Source organism: Oncorhynchus nerka, linkage group LG9b, assembly GCF_034236695.1.
Source record: "Oncorhynchus nerka isolate Pitt River linkage group LG9b, Oner_Uvic_2.0, whole genome shotgun sequence".
NCBI classification, from domain to species: Eukaryota; Metazoa; Chordata; class Actinopteri; order Salmoniformes; family Salmonidae; genus Oncorhynchus; species Oncorhynchus nerka.
In genome coordinates, this window is record NC_088424.1 from 35798903 (window position 1) to 35814399 (window position 15497).

At 43.3% G+C, this 15497-nt stretch overlaps 1 protein-coding gene across 2 annotated transcripts in view; it reads left to right on the plus strand.

Annotated features, from left to right (window-relative positions):
• Nucleotides 1-160: 160 nt before the first annotated feature.
• The window catches only part of slc25a12 (solute carrier family 25 member 12), a 29625-nt gene continuing 14288 nt past the window's right edge, over nt 161-15497 (plus strand). The window contains exons 1-7 of one of the 2 annotated variants that reach the window (XM_029652520.2): nt 161-429; nt 1193-1246; nt 4736-4881; nt 12905-13020; nt 13459-13598; nt 13707-13853; nt 13948-14086. In XM_029652520.2, the coding sequence (XP_029508380.1) occupies nt 418-429; nt 1193-1246; nt 4736-4881; nt 12905-13020; nt 13459-13598; nt 13707-13853; nt 13948-14086 (754 nt within the window). In that variant the 5' untranslated portion in view covers nt 161-417. Of the gene's footprint in view, nt 430-453; nt 810-1192; nt 1247-4735; nt 4882-12904; nt 13021-13458; nt 13599-13706; nt 13854-13947; nt 14087-15497 lie in introns of those variants that run through there. The other variant, XM_029652521.2, reaches the window with a different exon arrangement.

Sequence of the window (15497 nt, forward strand, 5' to 3'; positions counted from 1 at the left end):
TATTTGTGTGGCCAGGTTAATTATTCGATTGGTCACTTTTCACTTTTCACTCAGGCTTAGACACTGTGCAATAGAAACGTGTCCTTACATCACCCTTGGAATGCTCGAACCACGACCGCTACAGCTGAAGAGACACACACACCCAGTCTGTTTTCACTTTTCACTCAGGCTTAGACACTGTGCAATAGAAACGTGTCCTTACATCACCCTTGGAATGCTCGAACCACGACCGCTACAGCTGAAGAGACACACACACCCACGTTTAGAACAGAGTCAGAGGGACACGCACTAGACTAGAATAGTGGGGTTGATACAACCGTCTCAGATTAGACCGGAGTTTGCTTTTCAATTATTTTGGGGGGAATTCTGCAGTGAAAGCGCCTGCGCCAGCTAACTGTACGTGACGTCAAAACCAACATGGCGGTCAAGGTGACTTCGGCATCGCTTGCTTTACGTTTCAGAAATCGCTTTTAATGTTGTCTGCATGTTTGATCTGTTTTGTATTGGGTATATGACTATATCGTTTTAAGGATTAATTGAGTCTCTTTTTGTCGGGTGTAGGGCATTTATTGCTCCGTGCATCACTGCGGTAACGCCCGGTCTCTGGCCTTGAATGAATATCCACAAGGCGGAGTTAGCGATAAGGCTAGCGTCTACATCTGATTAACATTGCGATACTAGCTATTTACAAACTCACAAGATTGTGCAATAATGACAACCGCATCACTCAAGTACCATCGTGTGTCTAAATACCCTCTTATCCGTTCTGTTCTTTGCTGTTTTAAACCTAACGAGTCATTTGAAGAAGGGTTTGTGTCTTCATCTTTTGAGTAACGTTACTGTAGCTAACAAGCCAGTAGCTAGCTAGTTAGCAGTAGCAGTGTTTCCTGGTCAACTCACCTGCAGTAACAGTTGGTGTGATACTTTGCATTAGCATTCGTTTTGACAATAATTATATGTCTTGTAGGATAGCAGTCTTTCAAGTCCTCTTTGCTTTTGGAATCTTTTCATTTCAAATTGCAAGGAGACACACTTTATCCCAGTGTCAGCTAGCTAGTATTGATGACAAAACCAAACAGCTAGTTAGTTAACCGTTTACATTATGTAAATGTAACTATTCGCTGTGTACTTGTTTTTTCTGCAGAACGAGTCATTACCTTAACATTTTTATCTTAATCATATTGCTTGGCAGGTGCAATCCACCAAACGGGCAGACCCGAGCGAATTGAAGGTTATCTTTCAGAAGGTAAGAACAACTATTTGTCCTTCAACTTTAGCCTGCCTCAAATAATCACTATGCACAGTTTATATGCAAAGTGACTCACAATCTCAGCTTGGAATCAGCTACCCTCCCTAAATCCTAACCTCTGCCATCAGGAAGATGATACGAAACGGAGTTCCTTGGGGAAACATCTAGGGTCACAATCCCCCCAGGGTGAACTGAAGTCATGATTTAGCTTGAGGGAATCTTGTGGGGAGCTGTGTCACCATGCTCTTTAAAGACCAACCCACACACTTCATGTAGTTCTGTCCTTGAGCTGTTCTTGACTATTAATGTTCAGTATTATTACATGTTTTGTGTGAACCTTAAGAAGAGTAGCTGCAGTTTTTGCAACAGCTAATATGAATCCTAATAAAATACCAAAATACACACAACATACACATTAATGGTGAAAGGTTTATCTCAAGTGTTTCCACTGTTCTACATGGACAAGAGGCTATAGAGTATTAATGCACCCTATGCATTAAATGACTGAGAAGGGCAGGCTGTAACATGTATGGGCATGGCATGAGTGCCCGGCTGGTAGCAAACATCAGTGTCAGTTAACCTTGCCACAAGAAATCCCTCTGCCATAGCTTGAGTCATGTGATATTTGCCTGTGTTTGAATGTGGCAGGCATTCTGTGATGGAGAAAGCAAGCATCTATCGGCTGAATTACAAAGCTAAACGCCTGTGTTCACACTGTGGGAGGGCTGTCAGTTCTGCCTGTTTCCCTCCCTTGCAGGGCGCCCATACACAGGGTGTACAAAACATTAGGAACACCTTCCTAATATTGAGTTGCACCCCTTTTGCCCTCAGAACAGGCTCAATTCATTGGGGCATGGACTCTACAAGGTGTCAAAATAATTCCACATGGATACTGGCACATCTTGACTCCAATGGTATCCATAGTTGTGTCAAGTTGGCTGGATGGCCTTTGTGTGGTGAACCATTCTTGATACACATGGGAAACTGTTGAACGCGAAAAACCCAGTAGCGTTGCAATTCTTGACAAACACAAACCAGTGCACCTGGCACCTAATAACCTGTTCAAAGGCACTTAAATATTTTGTCTTGCCCATTCACTCTTTGAATGACACACACATACACAATGTCTTAAGGCTTACAAATCCTTATTTAACCTGTCTCCTCCCCTTCATCTACACTGATTGAAGTGGATATAACAAGTGACATCAATAAGGGATCATAGCTTTCACCTGGTCAGTTAGCAGATGGTACATTAGGCTATACAAAGGGGGTTATACACATTACTGTATGTCATGTGAGAGTTTAGAGGTCATGTATTAGTCAAAACATTGAAAGATTTACAGCATTTAGTATTCAGCATTTCTCAGAACCCGCTGAAGCTGTGAGTTCCATGTTGAACATAAATAAGGGCTCTTCTAAAGTGTATTCACAGTTGCACACTGTTGTGCTTGATCCTTCATGGCTCTGTGGATGAACCAGTAGTCAGTGCCTTGTATGGGCTAATAGAGCTACTGAAAACATAACATAAAGCCTAAGATGGTTTAGCTCACAAAGCTGGGGCGACAGCTAGTCCGAGCCGACTAGATGAAAAATTGGTCAGTGTGCCCTTGCGCTAGTTTCTTAACCCTAATTGCTCCTGTCAGTCGCTCTGGATAAAAGTGTCTGCTAAATTACTAAAATGAAAGGTTAGGTAAAGAGACCTTACACAAAATACTTTCTACAAAGTTCTTATTCCTCTAAGGAATCTGAATATTTGTAAATAGGCTAGTTCACCTTTAGTTGTCAGTCGGACATGTCAAGTCATATGCATAACTGCGGGTAGGTGTGCTGAGGGTGCTGCAGCACCCCCTGAAAAATCAGAATTTAAAAAAAGAACTGTATTAAAAAAGTGGTGCACTGGGCCTTTACCAGTATTAGCAGACCAATATAGAGGTCTGTTGCGCAGCAAAAAAATCATTCAATCTCCGCTTTGGCAAAAAAGGTTGTTGTATAATGAAGAACAGTATCTTGCAGGATTCAATAGTTGGAATTGTAAGAGTTGCTGATATGTCCGATTCTCTGTGATTCTGACATTCTAATGGAATCCAGAAAGAACAAAACTCTGTTCTCAAACATTTACATCAAAAGGTGCAAATTTATGGGCAAAGACATCAAACATCCCCATCGAATTAAATAGTTTTCTTGATCAAATAACATGAAAAACAACCACTTTGTACAGTATTAATTTACCATCCTTACAAACCACTTAATGTAAATGTATATTACTGTATTGTACATAGGCTGGTCATCTAGGTTTGTACCTGTAGACTTTCCATCACCATGATGGAAAAACATTTAGTGCATTGAGACATCAAGTGGTTTGTGGTGATGTGGCTCAATTGGTAGAGCATAGCGCTTGCAATGCTAGGGTTGTGGGTTCGATTCCAATGGGGAGCCAGTGTGAAAATGTATACACCCACTACTGTTATTTGCTCTGGATTAGAGCATCTACTAAAATGTAAAGGAAACTGAAATGTTCATTTTAATGTAGAAAAAGTTGCATTTGCAAAGTATTTCAAGAGACTGGAAAACATTTCAAGGAAGTATTTTTATATTAACTGTTTTGTACAGATAATTATCAAACTCAAGTCACATGCTGGTAAACACTCACACATTTAGTTAAAATTATTTTCACAAAAGTAGTGCACTGGGCCTTTACTAATCCTGCGTTAGTGGTCTGATATAGACAGGTGCAAGAAAGAAATCGCAGCTCCCCCAAACTACTTCTTGTGGCTATTGTCATACGTCGTTATATTTGGAGAGTGATGCTCATTGATTGAGTATATCTTATGTATATAGGCTTTCCAGTTGTTCAGACAGTGTCTACACACAGTGCACAGTTTATACTGGCAGAGTGTGAGGCCTTAACAAAATCAATGCCCTAATCGTGTGTGTCTACCCGGGAAGAAGTAAGAGCGACATTCTAGCATCACATTTAGAACCACCTTAGCGTGCCAGTGTGATGGATGAGAGTAAAGTCAGGAACTCCACCTGTATGCATTCTGTCCTAACCCCCCTCAACGTGTCATTGTTTAGCAGGAAACTGAAAATGGTGTGATGTGGGTTTCTGTCCTAACCCCCCTCAACATGTCATTGTTTAGCAGGAAACTGACAATGACGTGATGTGGGTTTCTGTCATAACCCCTCCAGCGTGCCAGTGTGATGGATGAGAGTAAAGTCAGGAAGTCAAACTCCACCTGTATGCATTCTGTCCTAACCCCCCTCAACATGTCATTGTTTAGCAGGAAACTGAAAATGGTGTGATGTGGGTTTCTGTCATAACCCCCCTCAACATGTCATTGTTTAGCAGGAAACTGAAAATGGCGTGATGTGGGTTTCTGTCCTAACCCTTCTAAGCATGACAGAGGAGTTGATAATGCTCAGGGTTATGATTGTTATAACAGTACAAGGAAGGGACCCAGTGTGACTCTGTCATAACCCCTCCAGCATGCCAGTGTGGTGGATGCAGATGGCGAGAAATTGATGACCCCGGGGGACTTTGTGCAGAAATACCTGGGCCTGCACACACAGATCCATCACAACCCCAAAACTGTCCAGCTCATCGCAGGTGTAGCTGATACCACCAAGGATGGGTAATGAGCTGCCTACATTCACCCTCTCTCTGTCATCCTCCTCTATGTCTATCTTTATTTCGCACACCCTCTCTTCACCAAAAGATGGGTAAAGAGCTGCCTCCCTTCTCTCTCTGTTCTCCTTTTCTGTGGAACAGTTGCTCAAGCATCCTGCCTTGTCTCCTTCCCTTTCTATTTCTCTCTCCTGTGTCTCATTTCAATTCAAAGGGCTTTATTTGCATGGAACATATGTTTACATTGCCAAAGCAAATGAAATAGATAATAAGAAATACAAAATGTACAGTAAACATTACACTCACAAAAGTACCAAAGGTATAGAGACATTTGAAATGTCATATTATGGCTATATGCAGTTTTGTAACAATGTGCAAATAGTTAAAGTACAAAAGGGTTCTATTTACAATGGTGTTTGTTATTCACTGGTTGCCCTTTTCTTGTGGCAACAGGTCATAAATCTTGAATTTGTTTTGAGAGCCAGGTCTGCCTACAGTGGCCTCTCAATAACAAGGCTATGCTCACTGAGTCTGTACACTGAGTTTGTGTACTCTGTTTTGTGCCAAATAGCATTGTAGTTTACTCAGGTTTTTTTCTATTTTTTTCCCCCAATGTGTCAAGTAATTATTTGGCAGCGATTACAGCCTCGAGTCTTCTTCGGTATGACGCTACAAGCTTGGCACTAGAGGTCGACCGATTATGATTTTTCAACATCGATACCAATTATTGGAGGGCCAAAAAAAATCGGGATCGGCCAATTTATTAAAATAAAAAAATTGTAATAATGACAATTACAACAATACTCAATGAACACTTATTTTAACTTTATATAATACATCAATAAAAATCAATTTAGCCTCAAATAATAATGAAACATGTTCAATTTGGTTTAAACAATGCATAACAAAGTGTTGGAGAAGTAAAAGTGCAATATGTGCCATGTAAAAAAGCTAGCATTTGAGTTCCTTGCTCAAAACATGAGAACATATGAAAGTTGGTGGTTCCTTTTAACATGAGACTTCAATATTCCAAGGTAAGAAGTTTTAGTTTAATATAGTATTTATAGGAATATTTCTCTCTCTACCATTTGTATTTCATATACCTTTGACTATTAGATGTTCTTATAGGCACTATAGTATTGCCAGTGTAACAGTATAGCTTCCGTCCCTCTCCTCGCCCCTACCTGGGCTCGACCCAGGAACACATTGACAACAGCCACACTCGAAGCATCGTTACCCATCGCTCCACAAAAGCCGCGGCCCTTGCAGAACAAGAGGAATAACTACTCCAAGTCTCAGAGCGAGTGACGTTTGAAACGCTGTTAGCGCACACCCAGCTAACTGGCTAGCCATTTCACATTGGTTACACCAGCCATTAGGCTGATAGGCTTGAAGTCATAAACAGCGCTGTGCTTGCGAAGAGCTGCTGGCAAAACGCTTTACATCAGGAATGGGAGGAATGCGTGAGACTATGCCGATTCCAGTCGCCCAATTCCCAAAACGTCTGCTAAAAGACCAACTTTCATACCCAAATTAGTTTCAAGCGTAATCCCTTATGACAAGAAAAATTTGAGATAACGGATGCAGTGACCTATTTTATAGCGAAAGATATGGTTCCAATCTTTACAGTAGAAATGCCAGGCTTTAAAAAGCTGCTAGGTACAATTAACCACAAATATCAGCTACCAAGCCGCAAGTGTTTCTCGGAGGCCAGGTGCTGCAGACTGTTCTAGTGCCTACGCCAATTCATTGATATATATGTTGAAGAGGGTGGAGCTTAAGCTGCATCCCTGTCTCACCCCACGACCCTGTGGGAAGAAATGTTTGTGTTTGTGTACATGAATTTTATTATGTTTTATGTTTTTCCCCCAACACCAGTTTCCATAAATTTTGAATAGCAGATCCTCATGCCAAATTGAGTCATAAGCATTTTTTAAGCCAACTGAGCATGATAAGAATTTGCCTTTGTTTTGGTTTGTTTGTCAATTAGGGTGTGCAGGGTGAATATTTGTTCTGTCGTACGATAATTTGGTAAAAAGCCAATTTTTGACATTTGATCAGTACATTGTTTTCACTGACAATGTACAAGTCTGCTGTTAATGATAATGCAGAGGGTTTTCCCAAGGTTGATGTTGACACACATCCCACGGTAGTAATTGGGGTCAAATTTGCCTCCACTTTTGTGGCTTGGGGTGATCAGTCTATCAACTCCCAAGATTAGGCTGGCAATACTAAAGTACCTATTAGAACATCCAATAGTCAAAGGTATATGAAATACAAATGGTATAGAGAGAAATAGTCCTATAATAATCTCAACCTAAAACTTATTGCGAGTTGAGATGGTGTGTCTTGGCTATAAATTATACTAAGAATTGTTTTGTAAGCACTCTCAGAGAATTCATTTATAGACACTGAATTGATCTGAGAGTCACAGGGCTATGGTGAAGCTCATATATAATTAAAGATGGACTTTATAATATAACTCTGACTTGTGTGGTTTGCTCTCTCAATGTTTAGTAACACAGGAAATTACCACGACACTGCATATTTAGTTAATATTGTCTGCTAACATGAATTTCATTGAACTATGGAAATTGTTTCACTTCTCTTGCGTTCTGTGTAAGCAGAGTCAGGGTAAATGCAGCAGTTTGGGCCGCCTGGCTCGTTGTGAACTGTGTGAAGACCATTTCTTCCTAACAAAAACCGTCATTAATTTTGCCAGAATTGTACATAATTATGACATAACTTTGAAGGTTGTGCAATGTAACAGCAATATTTAGACTTACAGATGCCACCCGTTAGATGAAATACAGAACGGTTCCATATTTCACTGAAAGAATAAACATTTTGTTTTCAAAGTGATAGTTTGCGGATTTGACCATATTAATGACCTACGGCTCGTATTTCTGTGTTATTATATTAAGTCTATGATATGATAGAGCAGACTGACTGAGCGGTGGTAGGCAGCAGCAGGCTTGTAAGCATTCATTCAAACAGCACTTTCCTGCATTTGCCAGCAGCTCTTAACTTTTTTTCGCGAATGCGCTTGTTAATCACCTGTTTGGTGAAGTAGGCTATGATTCAATGATAAATTAACAGGCACCGTTGTTGATGAATAAATATATGAGAAGCGAGACCAAGTTGAGACTCTGGACAAGGCGGATATGGTATAGTAAAGGCCGTTTATTATAGCGTAATAATATATGGTAAAACGTGCTGCACGGCTCCTTTCGGCCAGTTCTTATGGAACCGTCAGAAAAAGAGAACGAGAAACATAATGGGCAGTCCATTTTATACATTGAAATGACGTAGGTAGATTCTCGTAGTCCTGGCTTCTGGTAGGTTGCTTGTAGGTGATTGACAGTCCCCTCCAGTCTGGTGTCCGTATCCCATTGGTTCTTGACAGCGTTCTTTGTCTTTGGAGCCCATCCGAAGATGGTCGAGTGTGTATGTGTGTAGGAATTTCAGTGTTTATGTTATCTTGGTCCAGTACGGGGTAGTACCAGTGTTAGTATACATGAAGGACAGGGGGGAGGGGAAGGTTTATGACACCGTGTGCAAGCTATTCTATCATGCTTAGGCCACAGGCAGGCAACAGTCAGTGAATGTGTTATTACATGTGTTAATATGTTACTACAATAACGTGTTAATATGTTACTACCATAACGTGTTAATATGTTACTACAAATCCCCCTCTTCACGTCTCCAAAGAGACGTGAAAACTACTCATATGTGCATGTTTCAAACTCCACCGAAGGATCCTCCTGTTGTAGGAGGGGAAACATCAGTGCAGGGTCAGTATTTGGTGCAATAGCAGAAGTAATAACTCGAGAAAGCAGGGAGCGGGCACATGGGATGCAACAACAGCCACAGAGGGTTAATATAGCAGCAAACACAGAGATAGAGACCAGAATAGAAGAGACCAGGACCTTATATTTACCAAATGTATCCATCCAGGAGTCCCACATGATAGTATCAACCCCAGAGTGGGATTTCATTTTACCATTAAGGGTACGCAGTCCTTCTAATGCCACAGTGAGGCTGCCATCAGAGGCTGTGTTATTGGGGATAAATGTGCAACATTGCTCCCCAAACATAAAACATATCCCACCCTTCTCCGCCAGCAACATGTCAACGGCAATGCGATTTTGAAAAGCCATAAGGGAGGTGGCAGCCAGTTGACCATGCACGGCCTCGAAGCCTTGTTGAGTCCAGTTACCTCATTTTTGGACATTGAAATGTATATAGTTAATGCGGTCAACATTTTTATTAACAGTGCACCACCAGCAGAGAGCTGATTCAAAACCTGCGGTGACCTGGTCCACCAGCTTGTACTCATCAGGGACCCCCCTAGGAACCCCTATGGCATCAATATACGTGGGATCCCCGACAGTCAGGGCTGCTGCCCGCTTGGTTCTGGTAGGCAGAAACTGTGGGTCCACAGCCTGTATCCGGGTCACCAAATCACCCACACCTATAGGGTAAACAGAGATGGGCAGCAAAAGTGTTACAAGCGCACAAGTACCCGTAGCATCACTGTGAATTCTGTCAAAAACCTGAGTTCCCCCACACCACCACCAGATGTCCGCCCTGACCACTGGCTTAAAACCACCAACTATTACGATAGTATTTATACACCAACCCTCAGGGAGTAACCCTAACTGTAGTATACCCCCTGTCATTTTAATACAGGAGAATTCGGCCCTGGCAACATCAGAGGAAAATACTGGTGCCCTGACCGTAGCGGAGACAACAGGGTAAACTGCATCCCACAAGGAGCAATTACCAGTCGGATTGTCTTTGTCCATAAGGGGCATTAAACATCCGATCTCGACAGAGGCCGGGACAATGCGAAGCAATGGTCTAGTACCCATGCAAACTACGCAACTAGTGGGGGTTGTATTGGCTGCTTGTTCGGTCAATAATAACCAATTGTTAGACAAACCTGAGACACCTGTAGCAACCTGAATGTTCTCATCCGGGGTAGGGGTAGTGACCACTAAAACAGCAGAACCCCACCCATCCCGGTGCTGGGGTAGGGTATGTGGCTTTGCCATATCGTCACGCACCGTCACAGAAGTAGGCTGTGGTTGTGGCGTAAAGCAGATATATAGTGTGAAATGGACTTCAGCCCTGCTGGTATCTACATATGGGGCCAATGTAAAAACCTGGCAACCCATAGTGGTCCCAGGTCGTACAATTAGCTTTAGTTGAAAACCAGTGCGTGAAAATGTAAGCCGTTTGCGCCAGGCAAGAACAACCCGTCCCTTGGAATAGCTGGACCAATCATACCCTGTTTCCGCCACCAGGTTTTTCCAAGACCACTCACCATATCCCCCTTTGGTTATATACCAGTTAAAACTGGAATATGTCCAGGCAGGTAGCCCCAGACTATTTCGCGCATGACCCAAAAGGCTCCAAGGCAGGTAAACGGTGGTGGTGGCATTGAAAGGCAAACACAAGGTGGTGCTCTTCAACTCCTGGGGGGTGCACTTAGTGACCCCCACCTCACGCCTAGAAACGGTATGGTCTTGTGGTAGATAAGAGGGAAGAGAGAGAGAGTTAGTTTCACCTGGCAGAGTAGAGTTCAGTGTGTGAGTCTGTAGTGGGTGCATCTGTTAGTCTATAAGCCATGTGAATGTGCATACAGTGGCTCCTACTATTAAAAGCAAAATAACAAACAGGGGTCCCGAGATCCCCAAACGTTCCCAGGGGGAAAGGTGTGATTTAGTCAGAGAGTATGGGGGTGCACCTCCCATTTTCCTTGGCTAAATAGATGTAGAATTTGGGACCGAATGTAGACCACTTAGGTCAGTTCTGACTTCCGTCAGTGTGCGGGAAGGGGTTGGAGCTGGTGTACAATGTGTGAGGTGGTGCCAAGGTGCGCCCAATTTACCTTTGACCTGGACTGAGTGTGAAGTAACCTCCTTCACTTCGTACGGCCCAGTCCACCTGGGTTCCAGCCACTTTCTCTTGTGGACTTTGACCCTCACTCAGTCTCCAATTTTTTTTACCTTCAGTGGTGCTGGATCTTCCGTCAGTTCTCTCTCCTGGACCTTGCGAACCTGAACAGAGAGAGCTGCAGAAAGTTCCGTTAGTTTTTTCACATAATTATACATTAAAATTTGTTGTACATCAAGAGCGGGCATATGACCTCCCTCCCTTGGTGGACCAGGCATGACTCTACCAGTCATTATCTCATAAGGAGAGCAACTTCGACCCGGCACTTATTTTAGCTATTTTGAATCTTAAGCGCTTGACCTGCGCGTTTCCACGAGACTTTGGGATTGTGGCCTATAAACAGACCCAAATTTAATGACTGATTTCGCATCCTCTCCCGCTGTTGGAATTGCCTCTACCCATTTGGAAAACCTATTCACCATCACTAATAGGTATCGTTTCCCATTAACCACATTATCCGCCCCCATGTCTGTGTAATCTATGCTAATGTCCTGAAAACATGCATTGGGTACTGGGTATGAGCCCATGGGTGTCTGATAGGGTTTCTTAGGATTGTAGCTACCACAAATGCTGCACTCGTCACAAAATAAATCATTGACATGAAATAATTCAGTCATATTTTATGTGAGGGTGCCACCTGATGTGCGAGACCTTTTGAAGGGTCTTTAGTTTGCCTTCGTGTGTGTGGCTATGTGCTTCTCATAAAAGTTCTGGGTCCATCAGTGTGGACTGCTCCATGGGCATAGGCTGAGTCTGTATAGATATTCACAGTCTTTCCTTTTCCTCTGATGAGGGCCTGCGTCAATCCGATGATTTCAGCTAATCGGGCAGGTGCTGGTTGAGGGATGATGGCTGATTCAAGGGTGACATCACGAGGTGAGCTGTTTTTTTTCCCGTAGCTTTTGCTACTGCAGCAACGTATCTGGAGCATGTTGACAGTCCCCTCCAGTCTGGTGTCCGTATCCCATTGGTTCTTGACAGCGTTCTTTGTCTTTGGAGCCCATCCGAAGATGGTCGAGTGTGTATGTGTGTAGGAATTTCAGTGTTTATGTTATCTTGGTCCAGTACGGGGTAGTACCAGTGTTAGTATACATGAAGGACAGGGGGGAGGGGAAGGTTTATGACACCGTGTGCAAGCTATTCTATCATGCTTAGGCCACAGGCAGGCAACAGTCAGTGAATGTGTTATTACATGTGTTAATATGTTACTACAATAACGTGTTAATATGTTACTACAATAACGTGTTAATATGTTACTACACCGTATCAATTATATTCAACGCAGGACAAGCTAGATAAACTAGTAATATCATCAACCATGTGTAGTTAACTAGTGATTGTTAAGATTGTTTTTTATAAGATAAGTTTAATGCTAGCTAGCACCTTACCGTGGCTCCTTGCTGCACTCGCATAACAGGTTGTCAGCCTGCCACGCAGTCTCCTCGTGGAGGGCAATGTAATCGGCCATAATCATTGTCCAAAAATGACGATTACCGATTGTTAGAAAAACTTGAAATCGGCCCTAATTGTTCGGCCATTCCGATTAATCGGCCGACCTCTATTGTAGAATACTAGTGAAGACATCAAAACTATGAAACAACACATATGGAATCATATGGAACCAAAAAAGTTTTAAACTTATCTAAATATATATTTTTTATATTCTTCAAAATAGCAACCCTTTGCCTTGACAGCTTTGCACACGCTTGGCATTCTCTTGCACGGTGCAGAACCACACATCTGTGTCATTCAGAGCTGATTAAAAGTAATGACCTACAAGCAGCCAATCCCCAATGAACCTTCTAATTTTAGTTCAGTCTGGAGAAATTAACTGAAATCCATGACAATTGGTTAACAGTATTTTAAGTACTTGGGGTATTTTTAGAAATACTGCATGGTCTAAGCTCACCCTACATCATTGTTGACATTTTTCTGATGTTTCAGCGAAAGCTGAGCCTTTGTCCTTCTGATTGGATGTTGTGTAACTGAAGCTTTGTCCTGCATGGCTTCATGTGTGTAATGTGTTTTAATGTTGCCTCTCTTTCTCTCTTTCCACAAAACACACACAGGCTGATCTCGTTCCAGGAGTTCTTAGCATTTGAGTCGGTGCTGTGTGTTCCGGATGCCCTCTTCATCGTAGCCTTCCAGCTGTTTGACAAGACTGGCACTGGAGACATCTCTTTTGGTACGTTACTGTGTGTACATGCTTTCGTCAACTGTTCCCATGGTTTCAGCCCAGAAAATGTTGCAATAATTTAATTGTTAATGGGATTACGATTTAGCACACTATTACGTTCTCTCTAAATCACTCTCTCACACACTTTTTAGTGCTTGAGAGGGGGTGTGTGTGCCTGGCATGCCTCATAAAAATTGTTAGTATACTCACTCAGCCTAAAGGTTACTGTAATTCTAAATCTGATGAATCTGGCATAGAATTAGAATGAGTAGAACAGATTGTCCCTGTTCACAGAAAGAAACAGATTTCTGAGATGTGAAGACATTTTAAAATGGTACACTCAATATGGCCGCCTTTTCTCCCAACACAGCATTGCATTCAATGGCAAGCCCATTCTACTCATTCCAATTCTATGGTTCTCTCTCACTTTATCCTCCCCTTTACCAGAGAATGTGCGGGACATCTTCAGCCAGACCACAGTGCACCACCACATCCCCTTTAACTGGGACTGTGAGTTCATCCGCCTGCACTTTGGACACGATCGCAAAAAACGCCTTAGCTACCTCGAGTTCACCCAGTTCCTACAGGTACACACACACACACACACACACACACACACACACACACACACACACACACACACACACACACACACACACACACAGACAGACACACACAGTCTTCTTTGTCTACAGGAGTTACAGTTGGAACATGCGCGCCAGGCCTTTGCCCAGAAGGACAAGAACAAAAGCGGCACAATCTCTGCCATGGACTTTAGTGACATCATGGCCACCATCCGACACCACGTGCTCACACCGTTCGTGGAGGAAAACCTGGTTTCGGTAAGAGCCTGTGTGTACTGTAAATGTGATGGTGTGTTGGGGAGGTCAGGGGGAGGCCTGGCTGTTCTAACCCTCTGTGTGATTGTTCTCCCAGGCTGCGGGGGGCAGCACCTCTCACATGGTCAGCTTCTCCTACTTCAACGCATTTAACTCTCTCCTAAACAACATGGAACTGATCCGCAAGATCTACAGCACACTGGCCGGTAGCCGCAAGGATACACTGGTCACTAAAGGTAACACACTGGTCACTAGGGGGAACACACTGGTCACTAGGGGGAACACACTGGTCACTAGGGGGAACACGCTGGTCACTAGGGGGAACACGCTGGTCACTAGGGGGAACACGCTGGTCACTAGGGGGAACACGCTGGTCACTAGGGGGAACACGCTGGTCACTAGGGGGAACACGCTGGTCACTAGGGGGAACACGCTGGTCACTAGGGGGAACACGCTGGTCACTAGGGGGAACACGCTGGTCACTAGGGGGAACACGCTGGTCACTAGGGGGAACAAAAATCAAATCAAATTTTATTTGTCACATACACATGGTTAGCAGATGTTAATGCGAGTGTAGCGAAATGCTTGTGCTTCTAGTTCCGACAATGCAGTAATAACCAACAAGTAATCTAACTAACAATTCCAAAACTACTGTCTTATACACAGTGTAAGGGAATAAAGAATATGTACATAAGGATATATGAATGAGTGATGGTACAGAGCAGCATAGGCAAGATACAGTAGAAGGTATCGAGTACAGTATATACATATGAGATGAGTATGAAAACAAAGTGGCATAGTTAAAGTGGCTAGTGATACATGTATTACATAAGGATGCAGTAGATGATATAGAGTACAGTATATACGTATGCATATGAGATGAATAATGTAGGGTATGTAACATTATATTAGGTAGCATTGTTTAAAGTGGCTAGTGATATATTTTACATCGTTTCCCATCAATTCCCATTATTAAAGTGGCTGGAGTTGAGTCAGTGTGTTGGCAGCAGCCACTCAACGTTAGTGGTGGCTGTTTAACAGTCTGATGGCCTTGAGATAGAAGCTGTTTTTCAGTCTCTCGGTCCCAGCTTTGATGCACCTGTACTGACCTCGCCTTCTGGATGATAGCGGGGTGAACAGGCAGTGGCTCGGGTGGTTGTTGTCCTTGATGATCTTTATGGCTTTCCTGTAACATCGGGTGGTGTAGGTGTCCTGGAGGGCAGGTAGTTTGCCCCCGGTGATGCGTTGTGCAGACCTCACTACCCTCTGGAGAGCCTTACGGTTGTGGGCGGAGCAGTTGCCGTACCAGGCGGTGATACAGCCCGCCAGGATGCTCTCGATTGTGCATCTGTAGAAGTTTGTGAGTGCTTTTGGTGACAAGCCGAATTTCTTCAGCCTCCTGAGGTTGAAGAGGCGCTGCTGCGCCTTCTTCACGATGTTGTCTGTGTGAGTGGACCAATTCAGTTTGTCTGTGATGTGTATGCCGAGGAACTTAAAACTTGCTACCCTCTCCACTACTGTTCCATCGATGTGGATCGGGGGGTGTTCCCTCTGCTGTTTCCTGAAGTCCACAATCATCTCCTTAGTTTTGTTGACGTTGAGTGTGAGGTTATTTTCCTGACACCACACTCCGAGGGCCCTCGCCTC